Source organism: Coturnix japonica, chromosome 7 (assembly GCF_054131305.1).
Source record: "Coturnix japonica strain WE chromosome 7, WE-NBRP24, whole genome shotgun sequence".
Classification (NCBI taxonomy): domain Eukaryota; kingdom Metazoa; phylum Chordata; class Aves; order Galliformes; family Phasianidae; genus Coturnix; species Coturnix japonica.
In genome coordinates this window covers 23,748,651-23,769,972 of record NC_140669.1, presented here as the reverse complement: position 1 = coordinate 23,769,972, position 21,322 = coordinate 23,748,651, and the positions used below count along the sequence as shown (strand labels likewise).

Here is a 21,322-nt window from a genome sequence, read left to right as displayed (position 1 = left end):
TAGGAAAATAAGCTTTCAACCCTTTGCAGAGTGTTTGTTTTTGCTAGTAGAATCGATGGCGTATCCTGTGTTCTTACGAGGACGGTACAGAGCAAAAGATTCGTTGTAAAAGAGAGGAATTAGAAATGTAAAAAACGCAGCACGGGGTACCTCGATTTCAGTTTGTATAGCAAAGAAAAGCTACTCTATTAAATCTAAAACGTATCAAGAGAATCTGATTTAATTCTTAAAAACCTTTATTAGCTTTTTTTTTTTTCTCCTGGAATCCTCGATATGGAAAATAACGTTAAATGACTCAGTTTTATTTAATCGTCCGTTTTCTCTTCATAAATAAACCAGTTATATCCATCCTGAAAGTATGCGCTTCCTGCACGTAAACAGTAAGAAGTCTTGTTTCAAAGTAATCGTCGAACACCAGCACACAAAAACACAGACACACCCCAGTACTATCTACTAAAAAGCTTTGAGAAGTGATTTATCTAGAGTGATTGCTAACTCACATCTACTGGATACTTCAAGCCATAAAATTTCTAACACTCAAATTTTTTTCATAAACAGCATGAAAGTCCAGCACAACAACAGGAACCACGTGAACAAAAAGGACAGTGTCAGAAGCCAGTACTTGTCACTCCCAAGTCCCACCTGTTTTTGAACAAAGCTCATTTCTCTTTGAAAAGGTTGCTTCGTTCATACTTGTTTTTCACAGAATCACAGAATTATTTCTGTTTTTCTGTTTTCTCATCAGTTCTGGGGAGGATGAGGATTACAAAACACTGGGAGCTCACAACCGAATAACTTTTTAATACAGCTTAATCAACTTTGCCCATTGTGCACAAGCTAAAACGTAGGCCAAGGCTTTACTGTACAGACACAAAGTTTTACTGTACAAGTGTTCTCATACAGCAGCTCCCCACAGGAGTAGCTTAGGAATCCTTTATGATAGAACACGTAATTTATGGACCCATTTTAAAATTCTTGTTATCCCTAAAACTATCTGTTTTTTAAATCTGATCAGTACAGACAAAAAAAATAATCAGAAGTGTTTGGGTTTTTTTTTATTCTAAGAATATAAATAACAGGCAGAAATTACTTATGATTCTTTTTTTCTTCACAAGAATCTCAAGGTCACATAACACGAGGCAGATGTACTAAATCCATTCCTGGCAGCTGTGAGGTACCCTCAGACTTGTAGAGCTTGCTTTTGAACTTCTAATGTATTACATGATAACAGGCCTTGACACTTGCCAAACTTACAAGGTAACTTTCTGAGAAACGGCTACCTGTTATGTTTTGAACATTTGTTCCACTATTTGGTTCACTTCAAAATAAAACTCTGTAATGACTAAGTGAAAATCATCGCACAGATCAGTCTTGCAAAATCCATTTCCTGCTTGCTTTCATACAGTACTGATGAACCAAGTTGCTCACAGATCTCTCTGCTGCTGTCCATCACTGTTTAAGAGGCAGGTGAGTATTTCATCTCTTCAGCTGATCACAAGCATGTGGATTTTGACAGACTGATGTATGTATTCACAAATACAATGTCCACACCGGGATCTGTTGCCCCAAATCAACCACAGAAAAGCTTCACGGGAGTGAAATTTATTTAAGAGCCAGTGGGAAAACAGACTAATACTATTTTGAAAAATTAAGAGAAATTTATCTTACTTTAATAAGAGAAAGAGAAATTAAGGCCCATATATCAGCAATAAGCAGCATTTAAAATACCAGAGAAAATAAATATTGATCAATTTTATTTATGCCAAGAATATAATGCAAGTACAGAGGATTAGCCCTCTGCTTTTGATGCTTTGAAAGGACTGGTTATTGATAACTTTACCTAGTGATCGTCCTTAACAAGCCATTGAAAAAGAAAGCATGTTTATTGTTCTGATATGAACTGTTCCAATGATGTAAATGAATGTTATAAATGAGACTTAGCTAACAGTTTCAGTCCCATACGAAACATGCCAAGGTAACAATATCTTTGGCAGTGATAGAATAGCAAAATTTAAGGATAAGACTTATAGATCCACAAATAACAGAAACATCTTTTTGTTCTGTATGCAGCACACACGTTCCATTCAAGTTCCATTATGCTTTCCACACCTCCTCCAGGATTATGAGTTCAGTATCAAGTTTGTACTGATTAAGAACTTTATTCAATAAGTTATTCTTGGTTACTACTTGGTCTTCAAATTAACTTAAATTTGTAAGCCAAGTCAAACAAAAATTTCCGGCCCGTGACCGAAATTAAAACACTCGAACACTTGAAAGAGAGCCATTGTTTCATGATAAAATAGAACAAATTTAAACCTTAGGTTAAAATACAGCCATAGCATAGAATAATCTACACCAAAATTAACTTTTGAAAATATAATTCTCTGAACATGCTATACATTAAACATTGAGGAAAATCTCCCTGGAACTAAAATTTTCCAGGAAAATTAATTATGTTCATTAAAGAAGTAAAACAAGCCACATCTATCTGGAGACAGAAAGGGGTGAGAGTCGGGGCCACCTTTCTACAGAGCAGCTTTACCACCATTAAGGTGCAGGTTTCCCCCTTAATCTTGAAAAATATGTTCATATTTACATACAGTATACACACAGTTGAGGCAATTGATTGTCAACACGTGACAAATGTATGTACCTACCCACACACAAGTAAACCTCACATGGTGAGAAAAAACCCTGTCCCAGTAAACTCCAGTATTCGTAAGTAGTGCAAATAAATAAGTTGTCAGAAAACAGTTTTTCTCCTCGTAATTTTGCTGTCAGAACAGATGACTAGCTGTGTTCAAGCTAGCAGGAGCGTGTTGGAAATGTTAGATTTAGGTAATTGAGACCAACACACTTGCAATCTACAAATAACTACGTTTAACGCTTACTGGCTGCAACATGATGTTCAGCACTACAGAATGAAGTACGACGTTAAAAGCTTTTTCAAACCCACATCGCAAAGCGTGTTCAAAGAAATTTGCATTTAAAGCGAACAGTGACATAAAGTATCCAAATTAAAACTAGCGAGAGTAACAAAGCAACTTAAAACTTCATCTTGCCACATTCACCGCAATAGATACTTTCGCTTCATCACTTTGTGGCCTGCAGGATGAAAAACAAACGGGATCAACACTGAACCAAAAATCTGCTCACAAAAACCTCCTGAAAAGGAGAACCAAAGTCTGATTTAGCAGTCTTTTAGAAATTATAAAGCCCAAGAAAAATGAGTTGTAAAATGGCAACATAATGTAACGTGATAAAAACTGTATCAAGGGATAATTAATTTATCCCTACTGACACGTGTATAGACATCTACATATAGTACCTGCACTTCCTCATCTAAGCATCAAAAATATTTGCACACACATACACATGCACACACATAGTGTTCTGGTTTTCAGCCTTCTTTTACAATGCTGCAACTGCACTGAAATAGTGCAGAAATTTCCATCTAGTGCCTGACATTATGTACCAAATGTTCTAAGACGTGACACAGCAGAGTGAATTCAGAATAAAGAGGTTTAAATTTAGATATCTGTCACCGGTATCAGAAAATTAGAGCATGCTTTTTGTTTGGTATTTAACACAATCAGAAAACCAGCAGATTATTCTCACAGCCCAGACCCTGGACATTTCTAACTTTATTACCACCACAGAACTTTGAAGTGTAATGAATGTCACTATATGAGGTTTTGCTACAATCTTCACGCACCTTGGTAAAGTCTGAGATACTGAGAAGGATTACAGCTAAGTGTGATACACAGCACTGGCAGAGACTGCTATTACAGCTGGTCTGCAGACCATAGTGACAACTCACTTTCTAAGACAGATGTTGATCAGTATGTGCCTAGAAAATGACAAAACAACTTCCCACAGATGAAACGCTGCACTCAAGGGATAATCTTGGCAAGTTACAGATGCTGCACATCAGCACATAGCAAAAAATAACTTTTTAATAGAGATGAAATTGAATATATAGGTGTATATATATCAAATTTTTTCACTTCTTCCTTCCAAGCTTTTTTCAGTGCTGAAAGCAAGAATCCTCCTGAACTCCCCAAGGAGAAAAGATACCACAGGGTGCTCCTTGCCACCAGTACATTTACAAGTACCAAATCCCAGTGCTGCTCTCACAGTACCATATATATATATATATGGGGTTTGTTCTTGTGTGTGTATACACAACCACAAACAAGCCAGAATAAAACGAGCTGAGCTATAACAAAAGGCATATCACCAAAGTGAGGGCTGCAAAAAACATCCTGATTTGGAGTTTGCCTGAACTTTAAACTACTTCAATTTGAGGCATGTACTCCTGATTTCCCTATCTGAAGTCACTGTGCTGCCTCGCTTTCCTGAAATAGTGTAACAGTGTGGAGCTCAACCCTTAAGAATATAAAATATTTACTTCTAAAGTTTGGCCCAATGCTGATTTACATGTCCTACAACTTCTACAGGAATGTCTGGAATAGCAGAAACCAGAGAACCTTACTAAACAAGCAACCCTTATGTTTTAAAGGCATAGAAATACTTGAAGTAATTCCTCACACAGCTGACATTCCCAACCTTTTATTTCCCGAAGATTTAATCAAATCATTTGGTCCGTATCAGTTCACGTTGATGGCACTTCAACAGAATTCTCATAGTGATGATCTCTACAATTTTGTAGTTTCAGGGAAGAAACAACTACCAAGCAAACTTGTGCACAGCCATAACTTGCCAATCATCTCCACCAGCAAAACTTGACAAAATGAAGAAGAGTCTAATCATAAAAAGAAATTCACTCACAGTTTAATCTCAACTGTGCCTTACTTCTATCTGTAGCAGCCCTTAAAGGCTAATCTAAATTCTGAAACAGCAGGGCTTTATTTCTGAAGATTCTTTTTTTTTTAAATGAAATTCTGCATCAGTCCAGATGCCATTTAATTCATTTTTCTATGAATGTAAGATCTGAAGACTAGACTGCCAATGCGATTTATCAAGTTACAAAAAACTTTCAAATATTTAAATGAGTTTTAATGTAAATCTGAAAGTTCTGTTTGGAATTGAGGTTCAAAAGAAAAAAAAAAAGAAAAAACATAATAAAACCTAATAACGAAAGTAACGCCATGTTGTTGTCCTGAATTTCTTAAAGATTCTCTGTTATTCAAAGATAACCTGCTTTGTCTAACAGCTTATGTTTACTCTTCACAGTGACAATGAAACCAAAGTGCTCGCATGAAGATCATAGCTCTTTTCTGTGGATTTACAATGTGTAAACTTCCAGGATATCATACATTACTTAAGAATACAGGATGAACTTTCTCCTTTTCTCTCTAGCAATAGGACAGAGAGATAAAATGACAAACATTTTCCTACACAATCAGAAATGTGCTTCTAAGCAGTGTTTTCTAGCATAAGTACCAGCCAGTGCCCACCATTCACACCAGTCATATACATTCAAGGCTTGGCTCAATGGCATGAGTTCTGCATTTTCTAGAGTAGGGGTCTCTCCACTAAAATAATATGAAAAATATAATAGATGATAAATATCAAGGCAATGAACTGTGATCCTTCTGGGGAAAAAAAAAGGACTGTCAGTACCCCTTTGAGTAAATGGTATTTCTAGAAAAGCATTTCACATTAAAGCTTCTGTGTTTCTAGCAAAAAAAGACAAAATTCTCTATCCCTGAGACAGTCCCTTAGGAGGATGATCTGTTTGGACTGCAAGATTCTCAAAATGACTCCATGACTGAATTTAGGGACACCGAGGAAGAAGCTGAAAGGGGCGGGGATGTCTAACATCCATGATACTGTAGAAAGCAGCCTGAGAAATACTCTTTTACCCAAATACACTTTTCAAACTCAGTGATCACCACCTCACAAGTACAACAACAAACAACAACACCACCCACAACAAAAATGGAGCAGAGCTAGCCATTAGTTCCTGGGAACATAGTGCTTCCCTCCCGCTTACAAATCTAATTTCTTTAACAGCATGGTCTTGTCTAAAATTTAGTCTACATGCAGAATGACCCTGTGTCCTGGAGGGGAAGACATATAATGTTACACATGGCTACAACACCATTAGAAGTGCATTGTAACCTACATTATCTACTTACAATCCCCAAGAGGGAAAACAACTTGGTAATAAGCACGTCTCAGTTGCTGAACATCAAAAGCTTCTGGGATGAGAGACTAGGGGCAGGCGAGAAAAAACTACCCTCGTTTAGATGAAAGTGCTGTAAGCAGCCAGGAGCAGCAATGACAATTCCCTCCCCAGAATTGATTGCACAGACTCAGAGAGGTCCAAAGTCACATCAGAATCTCTGAGGCACTCCTGGTTCTGTGAAAGAAAGGTCATGATCCAGTAGTCTTTGCAGTACTGTAGACCGAGAAAGCAAACCCGTTTCTATTTCTTAACAAAGCCAAAGCATCATCTCATAGGGATCACATTCACCATTTCCGACGGTGTCTCCAGTCTCACAGTGTTGAAATGGGACTGATCAGCCTACGATGGATTGCACATCACCCAAGGAGAAAGGAAGGCATGGAAAAAGGCATACAGTACATTATATACTGCTTCACAACCATGTTTACAAGGGGGCAGAATGAAGGTGGGGGAAGAATTATTGCTGTTTCAGTAATACAGTATGATAGCTAAACCAAATCAAACAAGATCACAACAGTCAGTATTTTCACACTGCAGGACGATGGTTCTTGTTTTGCCTAAGAACGAACTTGCCTGGGGATTTAGGGCAAATAGGGAGTCCTAACAAAGGGAGTTAAATGTTACACCTGGGATATCAGCTGCATATTGAAACTTGGAGATCGAGACTGTTTGGTCAGGGGAGTTCCTGGAGGAAGAAGATCTTTACCTTCCCCAGCGTGGCCTAGTCGGTCCTCTTGTAGGCTGATAGTTGAAAAACGATTGGTGTTGCCAGCTACTAGATTGGTAACACCTTCTGTACCAACTCCAACACTGGAGCCTGCTTGACTACCATTCACATAGTCGAACGATTTACTGGAGGAAGCACTGGCAGTCCTGATCAAGCTCAGACTGTTGGCTTTTGGCACCACTTGCCCAGCAGGCAGGCTGAGGTGTTTCTTAGTAGGTGTCATCTCAATTATATCTGCACCAAGGTCGGTGGATTGGTGCACGTACTGCTTCCGAGCTACTGAATCTCGAGGGCTGTCGTTGGATTTTGCTGCAGAAGAGGTTTCTTTATCCTTAGCAGAACGTCCACTTGCTGTTTTCCTTAAGCTGCTCTTCTGGGATACAGATGATTGAGGCTTGGTCCCAGCTGGCTGGCTGCTGAGAGATGCTCCTGATGAAAATCCTTCATCAGCATCGTTAAGGTTCACAGATTCCTCTCTTCCATTTACACCTTCAGTATCTATTAATGAAAAAAAGGGAACAACCAAAAAAAAAAAAAAAGAAAGAAAAAAAAGAAAAAAAGAAAGAAAAAGAAAAACAACCCAAACCAGTCAGAACACACAATAAGCATTCAAGATACACGAATAGAGATGCACACAGAACATCAAAACAAGCCCCCATTTGCTGATCCACCTGTTTTCCACTTGCTCAAAAGTTCCTGATTATCTGCCAATAATCTTCTTGTTAAATGCAGCAGAACAATGGAATCTGTCAATAAATACTTCCTGAACTTGATTTGCTCTTCCTCTGCATTACTTTCATCAGTCCAGATAATATGTATAACTATGTCTACCAACACAGAAGAATTAAGACTTGTGTGGCAAATTTGTTTAAGTTTTGTCTACAGGTAATAGTACCCATCCTCCTACTTACATGGGGGTATTGTTATTATCATCATTTTTTATTTTTAAATAAAAGAAAGAAAAGGGCATTTAGGCTATTTTATCCTAGTTTGAGGCAAGATCTGAGTGTGTTCAAGTACTTTTCTGAAACGTGCTTGGTAAGCTTTAGAATTAGGTTACTTTCTAGGCCAGTAACAATGCCCCAACAAGAGGCAGAAGGCTTCTTTTGTACGTAGCTGGCTCTTCAAACAGTGCAACTATGCTTTCTGCTGGAGAGTAACCTAATTCCTAGTTCTCTATCTGAGAGCTCAATCCTCCCTGCATTTCCAGCAATCCTCCCTATGTGCTTCCACATCATATTTCCTTCAATCTCAGCATCAAGATTTTTAAGAAAAAAGCATAATAATGGAAATTTAATGTCTGAAACATTTCATGTCGTACAAGAAGCTTTGTGCTTTGGAATGGGATTTTAAAGCTTGTCAAGCTTCTTTCTTAAATCCTTGTTTTCAGTCCTAGGACTTATAGGGTATAAATTAGGGCTATACATGAAGACTTTGTTTTTTAAAATCTTATTCCAATCCTTTTTCTAAGCTCCAAGTCCTTAAAACAAGCTGTTGTTTCAGAATGAAACAGCATTTAAGTTTCAAAGTTGAAAATGGAGCTTGATATATTGTTTGCTCTCAGAATGTTGCTCTGCTTTATAAAAACTGTGAAGCCTGAATTTTTACTTTTTTTATTTTATTTTTTTTTTATCAGAAAACTGTAAAGCCTCTCCAATAACTAAAATCACTGTACTGCTATACTGGCAGTTTGTCCAGCCAAGGGAATATGTTTCAATTTCTTTCATGGAACAGGGTGGTAAAGATCTAAGAGATTAAAATATTTGAGTAAAACAACATCCTTCTGTACTGGCTGCTAGCAGTGCACTACAGAATATTTTGTTATGACAAAGAGAACAGTCACAAAGCCTTCATTCAGTATTGCTTCCTCTGCATAAAGGAAACATAAGCCTGATCCAACTTCACGTTTCCAAAATGTAAAGCAAAAATGAACTTTATAGGGAGGCTTTATTACTCTATTTCTTTTAAACCTGTTCCCCTTTTTGGAAGTTTTACTTTGGAATTACCATTATTGTATATCAGCTTATGAACAATGTATAGCCTTCTCCAACATAGACCGTGCTCAGGCCTCTCTCAGCAACGCAATGTGATACTATTCTGTTGTTTTATATAGTTCTATCTTGATTTATTAAGCCTTCTAAGAAGCACGAAGATAATACAGTTTATCACTGGTAAAGTCTTTAGCCTTCTCAGAAAAATTAAAAAAAAATAGGCTTTAACTTCCTGTCTCCATATTTAAAGTATACATTCTTACTTCCCCGCTTAGTCAAGATAGACCCTTATCTTCTCACCAAGACACAAGTATTTTCTTACATTAGACAGCAAGAAATTCTATTTGCCAGTCACCACATCTCCCCCCTACCCCCAACCTTCCCACATATAAACAAAGACGCTAAGAAAAGTATGACGTAACTGGAACCTAATGAAGGAAAGATAATTATTTCAATAAACCGAAGTAAATCTTTCTTTATAACCATGCAAAGCTGGATGAAAGCGAGTTTGGTTACAAGCAGCAATAATAGCAGCAGAAGTCCCCTCTCAATCCCTTTTATTCTAGAAGAGATGCATAACTTGCAGAATGCCATCTCCAGACAATACTGCTAAGCTTTCTATTATTATGAGAACATTACTGCTTCCTCACAGTTTATGTCAGAACATTTCTGAGGAATAAAATGCTGAAGCATGTGTTCCTATTCAGGGACAGCGAAGCAAAGGGGTCACACATAAAAAAAAGGTGTCATTTTATCCACAAAATTTAAAGACCAGACTGAGAGGGGCTGTTGCAAGCTTTTCCATGTTCCAACTAGGCAGAGGCCCAAGCAGCTCAGCAGTGCTAGAAAATGAAGAAGATAGAGAAGACAACATGCACGAGAATTACTTTCTACTCAGATCCATATAGCTACAGATGCTCTCAGTGGGACTGAAATAACTCCGTAAATGTAATCTTCCCAATACATCTATTTTTCCTCTAGAAGTTGTCCACAGGAACAAACAAAAAATGCTCTATTCTTTACATTCTGTGTTTGGAGGTAAAATAGGATGAAGTCACAGAGGTTTGCTTGTTTCCCAGGAGTCCAATAAGATGATTTTGAAAAGAAAGCACAACTTTAAAAGCCATGCACTCTTCACTACAAGGCCAGAAGAAAAAAGACGGCCCAACCTACCAGAAATCATGAATTGCACTATAGCATGTCTTTGGGATTCCTGCTGCCCCTTGTCAGGATAAATCTTTCTCTAAACAACGCCTTATCGAGACCAGTATATAATTCTGTAAATGCAGACACAGCATTCTCTACTCACTCCAAACAGCACAGAGCTGTAGCTGCTACCACTCAGAAGCAGAATATCTTTTAAGGTATTACCAAGTCATTTTTGAAGTCTTCTGCCTTTTAGTAATTATTGGGTCAAAACACTGATCTGAAAAGGATTTTAGGTTTGTTTTTTTTTTAAAGGAACATTAATTCTAGTTATCCTTTCCATAGCTCAAGGTTGAAAAGTAACTGAAAATGACCAGTCTCTCACTGTATTTTTTATATACCAAAACTTATGAGAGGATATTCACTAACCAAAACTTCCTGTGAGATCAGTACCAATAGAAGACCTGTATATATACATACCAATTCTATACTGATAAACAAACCAAACTCCATTCCTGTGCCTTTTCCTAGCTACTATTAACTAGCAGAATTCCATTTGCCCAAGCATGTAGTTATATACTGTCAATATTTAAAGAAGTTAATTATATTCAACCAAATTTAACAGAAGCATGTGGAATTAACGCTTCTCCAGTAACATCTCAAATGATACAGGCATTCAGAAACAAATTAAGACGAGAAGGCCACATCTGTTTCAACTTCTTTTCCATTTCCTATCCCTTCCAGAATGTTCTCTGCATCTGAGGACTTCTCCATATCCTTCAGGTCATGCACATGCAAAGGAATGAGACCAAGTGAACCAGTGAAGTTAGGAGAAGGCCATACTCATTTACTGAGCATGCTCAAACCCACTATGCACCAAGGAATAGATTATAATCTCACGCTTGATAACAACTCTGATAAGGACAAGGATGGTGGTGACACTACATTAAATCTCCAAATTCTCTAGATGATTGTTTCCAGAAGAACAAATCTGAAGCCTATGTAGAATCTACAAATAAATCTCATTTACTATCAGCTGTTATGCTTACAAATTTTAGAAATACCAGAAGGGTGTTGAGATAGGAGACTTAAAATATGAAAACACTTTAAATTATGCTTAGCTAAATTTATAAGAAATTAGTTCTCATTTCTGATGAGAAATCATGTTTCAAATCCATTTTCATGGAATAAATATGACAAAATAAACAGATGAACTGAATTAAGATAAATCTCTACTACCTACTTTATCTGCTATTCCTGATTATCGTGTGGGAATATGAAGCCCTACATCACTTGCATGGACAGCACAGCTGAATAAAGAAGCAATTATTGCTTCTAAAGTGTTTAGAAACACAAGCTTTCACTTTCCAGTACTTGTTTTTACAGCAGTCAGACCATTCATCTACACTAGTGGTAAGATTATGAGTATTCAACTAAAGTTTGACTGTCAGAAACATTAATAGTTGCAAATCTGTCTTAGGCTCGACTTTGTTCTTGGAAATTTAAAAGCACAGACTAACAAGACATTACTGGAACTGAGTTGTTGCCAACCAAATCCATTTACACTGTATACTGTCTATTTTTCAGGACTGGATTCATGGTCATCTGGTGCATTTTTTCCTCTGAATATTCGATTAAACATGCTCAGTAATAGAAAGTGTCCAAGCAATCCCAAAGCTCTTGGCTATTACCCTTGTTATTTTTATTTTATTATTTGCCATGCCAAGCAGCCTTTCACCACACAGAAGCAAGCCCCAGGCCAGCCCATGTGATAACAAAAGGTAGTACCTGACCTGATGTTAGGTATATAGGGGATGCGTGTATTGCAAAGAGAAGCTAATACACCCTGGGATAGCGGAAACACACACTAGAATGGAAAGAAGTTCTGCTTGGGGATAGGGAGCCAGGATCCTCGTCCAGCAATTGCCTCACTGACTTCTGCCTCCTCATCTCTGTCCTACCCTCTGTTGTGGCAGCTGCCAAGGTGGGCTCCGGGAAGCCATGCTCAGGGGTCCTGCGCATCAGCACCTCCCCCTCTTGCTCACGTTTGATCCCTAGGTCTGTGGAGCCGTGTTGGATCGGTGAGCCAGGTATGCTTGAGTCAGCCTCGTTTGAGAAGTCAAAGCCATCTGGGATTCAACATATAACATTTTAGTGCTTTTCTGTTCCTTTCTTGGCATTCCAACCCAGGCAGGGAAAATAGAAGATTTATGTGGACATAGAACAAACACGAAACACTACTCATGCTTAGTTAAAAGTTCGTGAGAACATCCACAGAAAGGGACAGGTGGGCTAAACTCCATACCAGAGACCAGAAAATGAATATAACGGCAGCTACAGTAAAGACAAACATGGCCCAAAGTCCTGGAAACAGAAGACAGTTGCTTCTTGTCCTGAACATCTTGATACTTGTTTTAAGACTCTTGCACCCTCAGTTTATTTTTAGGTTATTCTACGTTTTGCCTTCAGTTATTATGCAGCTTTTTAAAAATTTCTATTTCATACAGGCAGGAAAAAAAAAAAAGTTTTCTAAGTTTGACAAGAAGATTTTAAAGCAAGCTTTTTGCTACAGTTACAACAAAAATTTAACCATATGAAGGAAAACATTACTGTATGTTTACTGTTCTTCATACGGTCCAGCATGCTTCCATTTGATCTAAGCATTCAATAAGGAATGAGGAGAAACAGAATAATTTAAAGCTATCCAAAACTTCTTTATGGCACATTCCCTCTGTAAGTTGGACCACACAATGCTACGAGTTTGATGTTCAGCTCTTCCATCTCCCCCTGCCTTCAGGGGCTCTGAGTAACTAGAACCCTAGGCAAGGTCTGAATACTAACATTCATTTCCTAAGCTGTGTTTATGATGAGAGAGCAACTGAACTTCAGAGTGCATCACAGAAATAACTGAAATTCTACACTAAACTCTGCCACAATAATTTTATATTCTGTTACAATTGAGGGAAAAAAAAACCTTAGTAAATGATTTTCAATCTCTTTTTTGCCTTTTTTTTTTTTTTTTCTCCTTCAAACATACCTCTTGGTCTTTCAACAAATAAAAACCAAAACAAACATCCCAAATGTTCGTGTTCATGCAGCGCTCTGGAGATGTAAAATACCATACATTGTTATGGAGAATCATTTTTCAAAAGGAATAAACAAAACAACCACGACCAAACTGTTCTGCAAACATTCAAACTCAGAAGCCAGGTAACAGTGATGGTGATGAATACATTACATTATATTACCTGCCATTGAAAAAGAATGCTCACCTTCTCTTCTCCAGCGGTGACGACGGATTGAAGCTGTTGTAATGGCAGTTCGAGAAATTCTCGGCACTGTTGGAGTAACTTCTACTTTAAGTACCTTCTGGCCTTCTTGGGATGCATCAGGAGCATCAAAGGGCAGTGAGTTTTTCATGGCATTTGCAACCTAAGATGAAAGTAAAACGCTGTACTACTACCATCAGTGACTGTGCTAATGGCAGTACTAAATCTCTTTGCTGGATCCAGAAGGAGAAACAACCAAGAATTGTTTATTATGTCAGATCCCATCCAGATGGACAGTCCCATCCCCAAGACTCACAACTGATAACTAAGTTGAAAAGACCATCGCAAGCCTATCCCCAAACTTATGGCCAAATTCTCTCTATTTTTACTTTTTCCAAGTAAGCCATTTTGTTCTACATTTGACATCTGTACTAAGAGTGGTAACAATCTACACAATAAATTCTCCATCCAAATGGATGCAAGATAACAAGAAAAATACTATTTGTGCCGTGTGACAAGAATGGTCACAACACAGGAGACACAAGACCAGTTTCCACCCTCCTCCATAGGTCTCTACGGCATATAGAGTAATTAGCAAAAATAAAGCTGTTGGACACAATGTTTTAAAACTTCAGAAAAAAATGAAAGAGAATTTGCCTTCATTTTTATAACCCTATTGACTTTGTACAGCCAACCAGCAATAAACAGACATGTTTTAAACCTAACACTAGCTTCTTTTGTGTATCTCTTGTTACACAAATATTGGACCTTCTGCATGGCTCTTAGTCTTCAACTAATGAAGACAAATAAGTAAAATAAGGAGGCCATAGATAACTAGACATAAAATAAAACAAGTATGGAAAATGTATCTAGTTAATCCCTATAAAATCCTACTTCTCAATTGTTTCTGCAATAATGTAGGTAGTCCCCATTACAGCACACAGTAATCACTTTGAAAAGTATGTTTACATTTTCTCCTAATGGAACCCTTTTCCTTCACCCTTCTTAATACCAAGAGGCACTAATCCTGTACTAAAAAGTGTGGTGTGTCTCGTTTTGATGACTGATCATCATGAGGGGGGATTGGTGATGTCATGACAGCACCAAATAACAGGTTGGAGCAGCAAAACGCCTGTTGTAAAAACAGACATTCCAGAAGATTCTTAAAAGTCATCTCAAAAGACAAAATGATTAAAAATGAATAATCAGGACTGAAAATTGTCCTAACAGCAATTGAATTATGTCCCAGATCCTCCTACACAACTTTTCAATATTGTATTTTGATAAGGTGGTCTAATTCTACAGGTTCAATATTTAATTTAACGCTTTCAATCTGATGGAGCAGTGAGTCATTTGGAAAAGGAACCAGCTATTATAATACTTCAGTGGATACCGACCATTTAAAATGCAGGACTCTCAGAAAGCCTGTAGATAAATCTTGTAGCCAATATTAATTCATCAAGAGAATAATTTTTCTTAATTTGTTGGAGGAGAGAGTAAAGTCAGATTGCCATAGAAAAAAAAAACTTTTCCCAATCCTTTTTTTTTTCTTCAGTTATGTAAAAGTAATCCAATTTACTTTTGTTATTTAAGAAGAGCACCGAAGGTTTCTGGCCAGAATTCAGAGAAACTGAGAAAACACTCTATTCTACTTACTTTATTTTCTTTAACATTCTTACTTATTTTGAGCCTTGCTCCTATACTCCACATATAATAAAAACCTTCCATTCCTCCTTTTCCTTCATCAACCTCCTTATCCTCCATCTGTATCCTGCACAGTTTCACCTCTTTCCTTCTTTTTTTTTTTTTTTATTTTCCTAAATGATCAAAACAACGATTCTACTGAGAACTGAAAAAAACCCAAATGACAAAGAAAACAACTCTATTCATGGTCCACTGAAGAAGGCAAATATTAAGATTTGTGTAACTTAATTAAAACCTGACACTGAATCTAGATAAGTTCCTCTTCTCTTACAGCTCTATTCTTCTTCTGCTTTCCTAATAAGTTATTACTTGAACCACACAGCATATTCTAAAGTCTTCTGAAGGTCTAGATGCAAAGAATACACCTTTTTCCAACCTTTGTCCTGTAACATACAATCATGCAGTTTAGCTTTTTTGAATACGTTATCAGTAGCTGGTGCCAATACAACAAACTTTCTGATCCAACTGTACTACATTAGAAAATACTAGTTTTCTGCATCAACAAGTACCAGGAGATCCCAGGACTCATGCAGAAAAAGCAGGGTGTAAATAACTATGTTGAAAACACCAGCTGTTAACAACCACTTGCATTTGGGAATGCAGTAAATGGCCACAAAAGCTTTAATTAAGAGTCCATTTCAGAAACACTTCCATATTCCTCATAATCAAGTCCATAAATTTCAGTAGATTATTTTCTTACCAATAGAGGTTGTGAGTAGAGTTCAAGCTGTGCTCTGTAAATTATGTCCTCCAATACCTCCTGGCCGAGATCCCATTGACCATTATATCTAAATGTAAAGAAACAGATTTATTTTCCACATCTTAGGAACTCAGATTGGCTTTTTTTTTTTTTCCTGTTCAAATTCGGCTATTTCCTTCTTCCTTTATGTAAAATGTTCATCAGTTGCATATACACCCAGACTATCCTCTATTTTGTAGTATAAACAGGCAAGTTTCAAAGTGACACAAAGCTGACACTGTAATCAGGACAAACTTAAACAATGAAAAATGGGGTCGTAATATAAAGGTTTACTTCGTTCTTATCAGAAATGGATTTTTGCTGCCTTAGAAGCTACTGGCATTCAAGAGGACTGCATTTCCTCAGGTTATCTTGGCATCCAAGCTCATTATGATTGTTAGCAGCTTATCTGGTGGTAATAAAAAGTCAGGAGAAGATGAAGCCAGGAGCCTCCTTCTCCCCAGTATCTGGTGCTGGTCCTTCACCACCTACTCCTATGCTGACAAAGGTATTTTCAAATTATCAGTTGGCTGAATGAGTAAGTAACAGGAAATATGCTGAGTTAGATCCTTGTATCGTATTGGGTTAAATTCACTAATTCCAATTTTAAAACAACAAGCATTAATATTTTAATTCACATAAACCAGTCACTTCTACTACCAAAATAATACCTACTTACATAGCATAATAGACACCTGTGAGCAGCTGCACCATGAAGTCAGGGTCTAACACCACTCTACCACAGTGTTCTTTCCAGCGTTTCTCGTGCTGCCGTGGAAAACCACTCACACACAGCCTGAAAAAATATACCATGGCACCAAAACGTTAACCTCAACATTACTTCAAACTAAAACTGATTTTCTTTAATTTTTAAAGCCTGTTTTTCAAAACATAAACTCACAATGTAGAATAAGCTTACGCTGTTGTTCTTCCAATCATTACAACAGTTTAACAACAATGCCTTGAGACATAACTTGCTGATAATCCAGAGTGTTATTCTCATAAAGCCATTAATTCTAAAGAATTAGGCTGGCAAGTCTGCTAATATACTAGGCATAAGACTCTCCCTGAAATTCAGTTAACAAACAATTTTCTACAGAGGAAATATTTCAATGGTACAGAACAGGGTCATATCACTTCCCATTTTATGTACACTGCTGGTTAACAAATATACCTTATTCTTGAGTTACTTTCAGCTGCCTTCTATTACAAATAAAACCAAAATTAATTATGGCCCTTGACAAAGGGCCTGCCTTGCCACATACTGCATAGCACTGACTCTGCTGTTAAAAAAAACAACACACCAGATACATTTATTCAGAACTCTGACATTCAAAGCGTATGTAGAACACAGCAATAATGCATGGAGTAATAATACATTCAATGTAAATGCATTATTTGTTTCTCTAATCTAGTAATCCAGTACTGCATACATTAGTTTTTCCCTTTAAAACTGGAAAAATTATTGCATAGACTCCAAGAGCACATACTGACACCAGGCAAAACAGAGAAAAGGAATGAAAATATCAATTATCCACCAATAAAAAGAGAAAGCAACTAAAAGCCTTCAAGAGAAAAACAAAACCACAATACAAATAAGTATTTCACTATGTTAATTGTGCTCTTATCAGAAAATGACAAAAAATGAAAGCTAATATCTAAAAGGTCTACCAGTTATCAGCTTTACACTGAAACTCATGCAACCTATTGCTTTGAAATATGTTCTGCTGCCTCAGTAACAAAAGTTGTGGTCTAAGTTCATTCTGGAAAGCAGACAGTACCACAGAAGGAACTATCTGTTGACTAAGTATACTCCAGTCTTTCCACCAAGGCACACAGACCAAGTAAGTATATTGATGGCTTTTTAGGCTGCGCTGCAGACCAAGAGCACAAAAGCTCTGAGAAGAAACCACAAGGTGAAGCTTGTACGCAGTTACACAAGGTGGATCCAGGATGTTTCCTTTTCAAGATCACTCCACACTTAGTGGAACAAAATGATTCCTGCTCTGTGTGTCCACAACTTAGACTATAAACCACTATAAAACTATTAAGAGTAATACTCAGTTACAATGGAGTTTACTGTACAGTTCCATTAACATGTTCTCAAATGAGCAACATCATTATTTATTTTAGCCAAATGAATAATGCTGCGGAAAGTTGAATTTAGAAGGTTAAGGAAAATGATATAAAAATAATTATAATTTATAATTTAACTTATAATTATATTATAATTTTATTATAATTTATAATATAATTTATAATTAAAGTTGAAATGAGATTGTTGTATTATGCATATTACACAACTGTGATGACATAACAAGACAGAAACATGCAACTTTTAGGCAGTTCATGATAAAAAACCCTTATTGTTGGAAACAGTTCACTATACCCACATTATTGCTGTTGCCGCATTGTTTAAAAAACAAAACAATTCCTATGTAGTCTCTCTCCTCTCTAACAGAAGAGTAGACCTAATTTTCAAAGGAAAATTCAGCATATTTGCTAAATTCAGCATCGTTATACCTCAAATGAAAATGATGGAAGCACGCTGAGAAGACCGGCTTCCATCATGAATGTGACAAGAGAAACAGCCATTCATCTTACCTGAATGTGTGTTACTACAGAATACACATTTGTCAGAAGCTAGTCTGATCCTTAATAGTTATGTAATGGAATTGCATGTAATTAATTTCTTTCACGGCAGTATTGTGTTGAAGAAAAAAAGCTAAATTAAACATTTTTAAAGAGCTCCGTCTGTTTGGAGATTGGAGTGAATTGATTTCACTTCAGGCAAAATTGCTGGGAGAAACTGGCAGATGGGAATATCAGAAATACTTCAGATTTTTCAGAGCATAAATCAGGGATCTTTGCCAACCAGATGCTTTTAGGGCTGCTCAAGCAGAAGATTATATAAAGGACGTGTGTAAGAGACTGAGAAATCACAGTACCGAATTCTCCAGAAAATGGGATATCTTTACTGAGGAGGACAAAACAAGAAAAAAAAATGCATAACCTAAAGCATGGAACACTGTACCAACACTTCATACAACCTATCCTGAGGAACAAGAGGTCAATATTTAGAGGCAGAAGAAACAAGAGGTATCCCTCACAATATTCGGAAGCTAACCATATTGAAAAGTGACTGAACGATACATAAATCAAATAAATACAAATCAATCTGAGTAGCTTCAGAAGATTTTGCCCTCCCCCCCGTTGTTTTTTTTTCCTCTCCACATAAACAAAAGGCTGAATAACTGGAACAAAATCCAGTGCAGGACTAAGATAATCCAAGCATGGCATCAAATTTCAAATTAAGTTGCAGAACTGATCAAAAGTTGCATTTAGTTACTTAAAACATGTAATAGGTTCGTTCATTCTTTTCTGCTGGAGGAGTATTTAGAAATCTAGATGTACCCTGCAAGACTTTCAAAGGCAAGTGTCTCACCTGGAACCCATCCTACAAAGCGATTGGTAAGAAGAGGCAGGCATATAGACAATAGCAGAATTGTAGCACAGCATGAGAAAGCTCAGCACCTCAAACCTGAAAAGAGACAAGATCAAATCTTGCATGGTTTAAATTCTTAATATTCCATCCAAAAATTAAAATATATTAAAAATCCCTACAACCCACTTTGAAAGTCACCTCAAAAGAAAAAGTGCCGGAAACAAACACACAAATCCAGAAACACTCTTCCACTATAACTCATTAACTTGAAACAGAATATTAAAGGTTCACTTTAAATTATTACTGATAACCATTAGCATATTGCAGAAATTATCAAGGAAATGACAGGTCATAAAATTTGTCCAGGCTGCTACAGAGCTGGACAAGTCAGCAACATTAAAAAAGAAAAATTATTAGGTTTCTCAGAGCCAGTTCTAAACACAGGTAAAGCTGAGAGCCGCCAGAACAGCAGAGCAGTGAACCACTTCAGAATCTGCTCTTCACTGCGTAAGAGACTTCACTAAAAAGGCTGGTTGCAGTTACTAGTAATGAGTAGATCCCCAGTCTACATGTCTTCATGCAGCAGAAACAGGAAATCTCATTCCTGAAGTTTTTCAACCTCACTTTTTTCTATGCACTTGGCTCCATCCCTTTCTTTCCTGTGGTAAAGGCAATACCAGACTTTTGTTATGCTTTCGGTAAAATTCGAGTTGACAGGCATAAAATCAAAAGATATTCCTGACAGACACAGAGATGACAGAGAAGTCATTCTCATCTAAATGAACCAGTAACACACAAAGTTTGAAGCAAAACCAAAAATATTCCTTAAGTTCACCGTTCTGCTCTCTATCTTTACTTCCACACACAAAAAGGACTGACCACAGTCTATAATGTTTAATCACTTTTTGAATGTCTAGTGAAGCACCACAAATGTTACAATGCATCCAACCTACCTGTTCTGTGCTGTGAAGGTTTCTCTTTGAGGATGAAGATCACTGTAAACTACTCTGATGAGATCATGCTGACACAGAGCTCCTTCAGTTAAAGCCATGGATCCAATAGTAGAGGGCTAGAAGTACATGATGAGAGGGAGGTGAAAACAAATCATAAGTAAAAGGTCTCCAAAAGCACTGAAACTCCTAATAATGGAATCACAGTACGGTTTGGGTTGGAATGGACCTTTAAGATCATCTGGCTCCAACCCCCTGCTATAAGCAGGGACACCTCCCACTAGACCAGGTTGCTCAAAGCCCTATCCAGCCTGGCCTTGAATGCTCCCAGGGAGGGGGCATCCACAGCCTCTCTGGGAAACCTGTTTCAGCATCTCACCACCCTGATAGTAAAGAACTTTTTCCTAAAGTCTAAATCTACCTCCTTTTAGTTTAAAGCATTTCCCCAGCATTTCAGCTTGGCATCATCCACAAATTTGCTGAGGGTGCCCTCAATCCCACTGTCCATGTCACCTTTCAAAGATGTTAAATAACACTGGACTCAGCACCAATCTGCAAGGAAAGCCACTTGTCATCCATCTCCACTTAGACACTGAGCCATGGGCCATGACTCCCTGAGTGCAGCCATCCAACCAATCCCTAAACTTAAAGTGGTCCATCCATCAAATCTATTTTTCTCCAGTTTGGCAATCAGGATGTCATGTGGGACAACGAACCAAATCAAAATACACAGTTGTCTTTTAAAAGTGAAAATAATGACAAAATCTAAAAACATGACATAATTTCATTATTATAAAAAGCATCAGAGCAAATGAGAGTCATTTTCAATTTCGATTGTTACATAGTCATCCGAAGTAGGTTTGTTCTAATTGCACAGGACTTTTGTACAGCAACAACAGAGAAAGAATAATGAATCCCAAGTTCAACTTGTGTTAATGAGGAGTTACAAAAGGAGATGGGCTACTTTTACCCTAACACTTAAGAGGCAACCCATTTGCTACTGAAACAGAACTAACAAAACTAACCTCTATACAAAATGGGCACTGTCAGCAATCATTTTACAGAATTTAAATTTCTATTATTGCTACTGATTTAGATTACCCCATTGTTCAAATAATGCTGAAAACAGGATGCATCAAAATGGACTGTTGCTCCAAAAGGATGCAGTTTTCATTGCTCTGACAGACCCAAGTCTAA

The 21,322-nt window shown here is 37.3% G+C and overlaps 1 protein-coding gene across 10 annotated transcripts in view; it reads right to left on the bottom strand.

Moving 5' to 3' along the window:
• Window positions 1-21,322, bottom strand: part of HYCC2 (hyccin PI4KA lipid kinase complex subunit 2) — a 51,659-nt gene that overhangs the window by 589 nt on the left and 29,748 nt on the right. For 5 of the 10 annotated variants that reach the window (XM_015868127.3, XM_015868131.3, XM_015868128.3 and 2 more), the window contains exons 7-13: window positions 20,129-20,244; window positions 19,176-19,271; window positions 16,410-16,526; window positions 15,692-15,779; window positions 13,291-13,450; window positions 11,980-12,147; window positions 6,641-7,379 (exon numbers count right to left, since the gene is read on the bottom strand). In XM_015868127.3, coding sequence (XP_015723613.1) covers window positions 6,775-7,379; window positions 11,980-12,147; window positions 13,291-13,450; window positions 15,692-15,779; window positions 16,410-16,526; window positions 19,176-19,271; window positions 20,129-20,244 — 1,350 coding nt within the window. In that variant the 3' untranslated portion in view covers window positions 6,641-6,774. Of the gene's footprint in view, window positions 1-6,358; window positions 6,494-6,640; window positions 7,380-11,979; window positions 12,148-13,290; window positions 13,451-15,691; window positions 15,780-16,409; window positions 16,527-19,175; window positions 19,272-20,128; window positions 20,245-21,322 lie in introns of those variants that run through there. The other 5 variants (XM_015868133.3, XM_085552731.1, XM_085552729.1 and 2 more) reach the window with 4 other exon arrangements.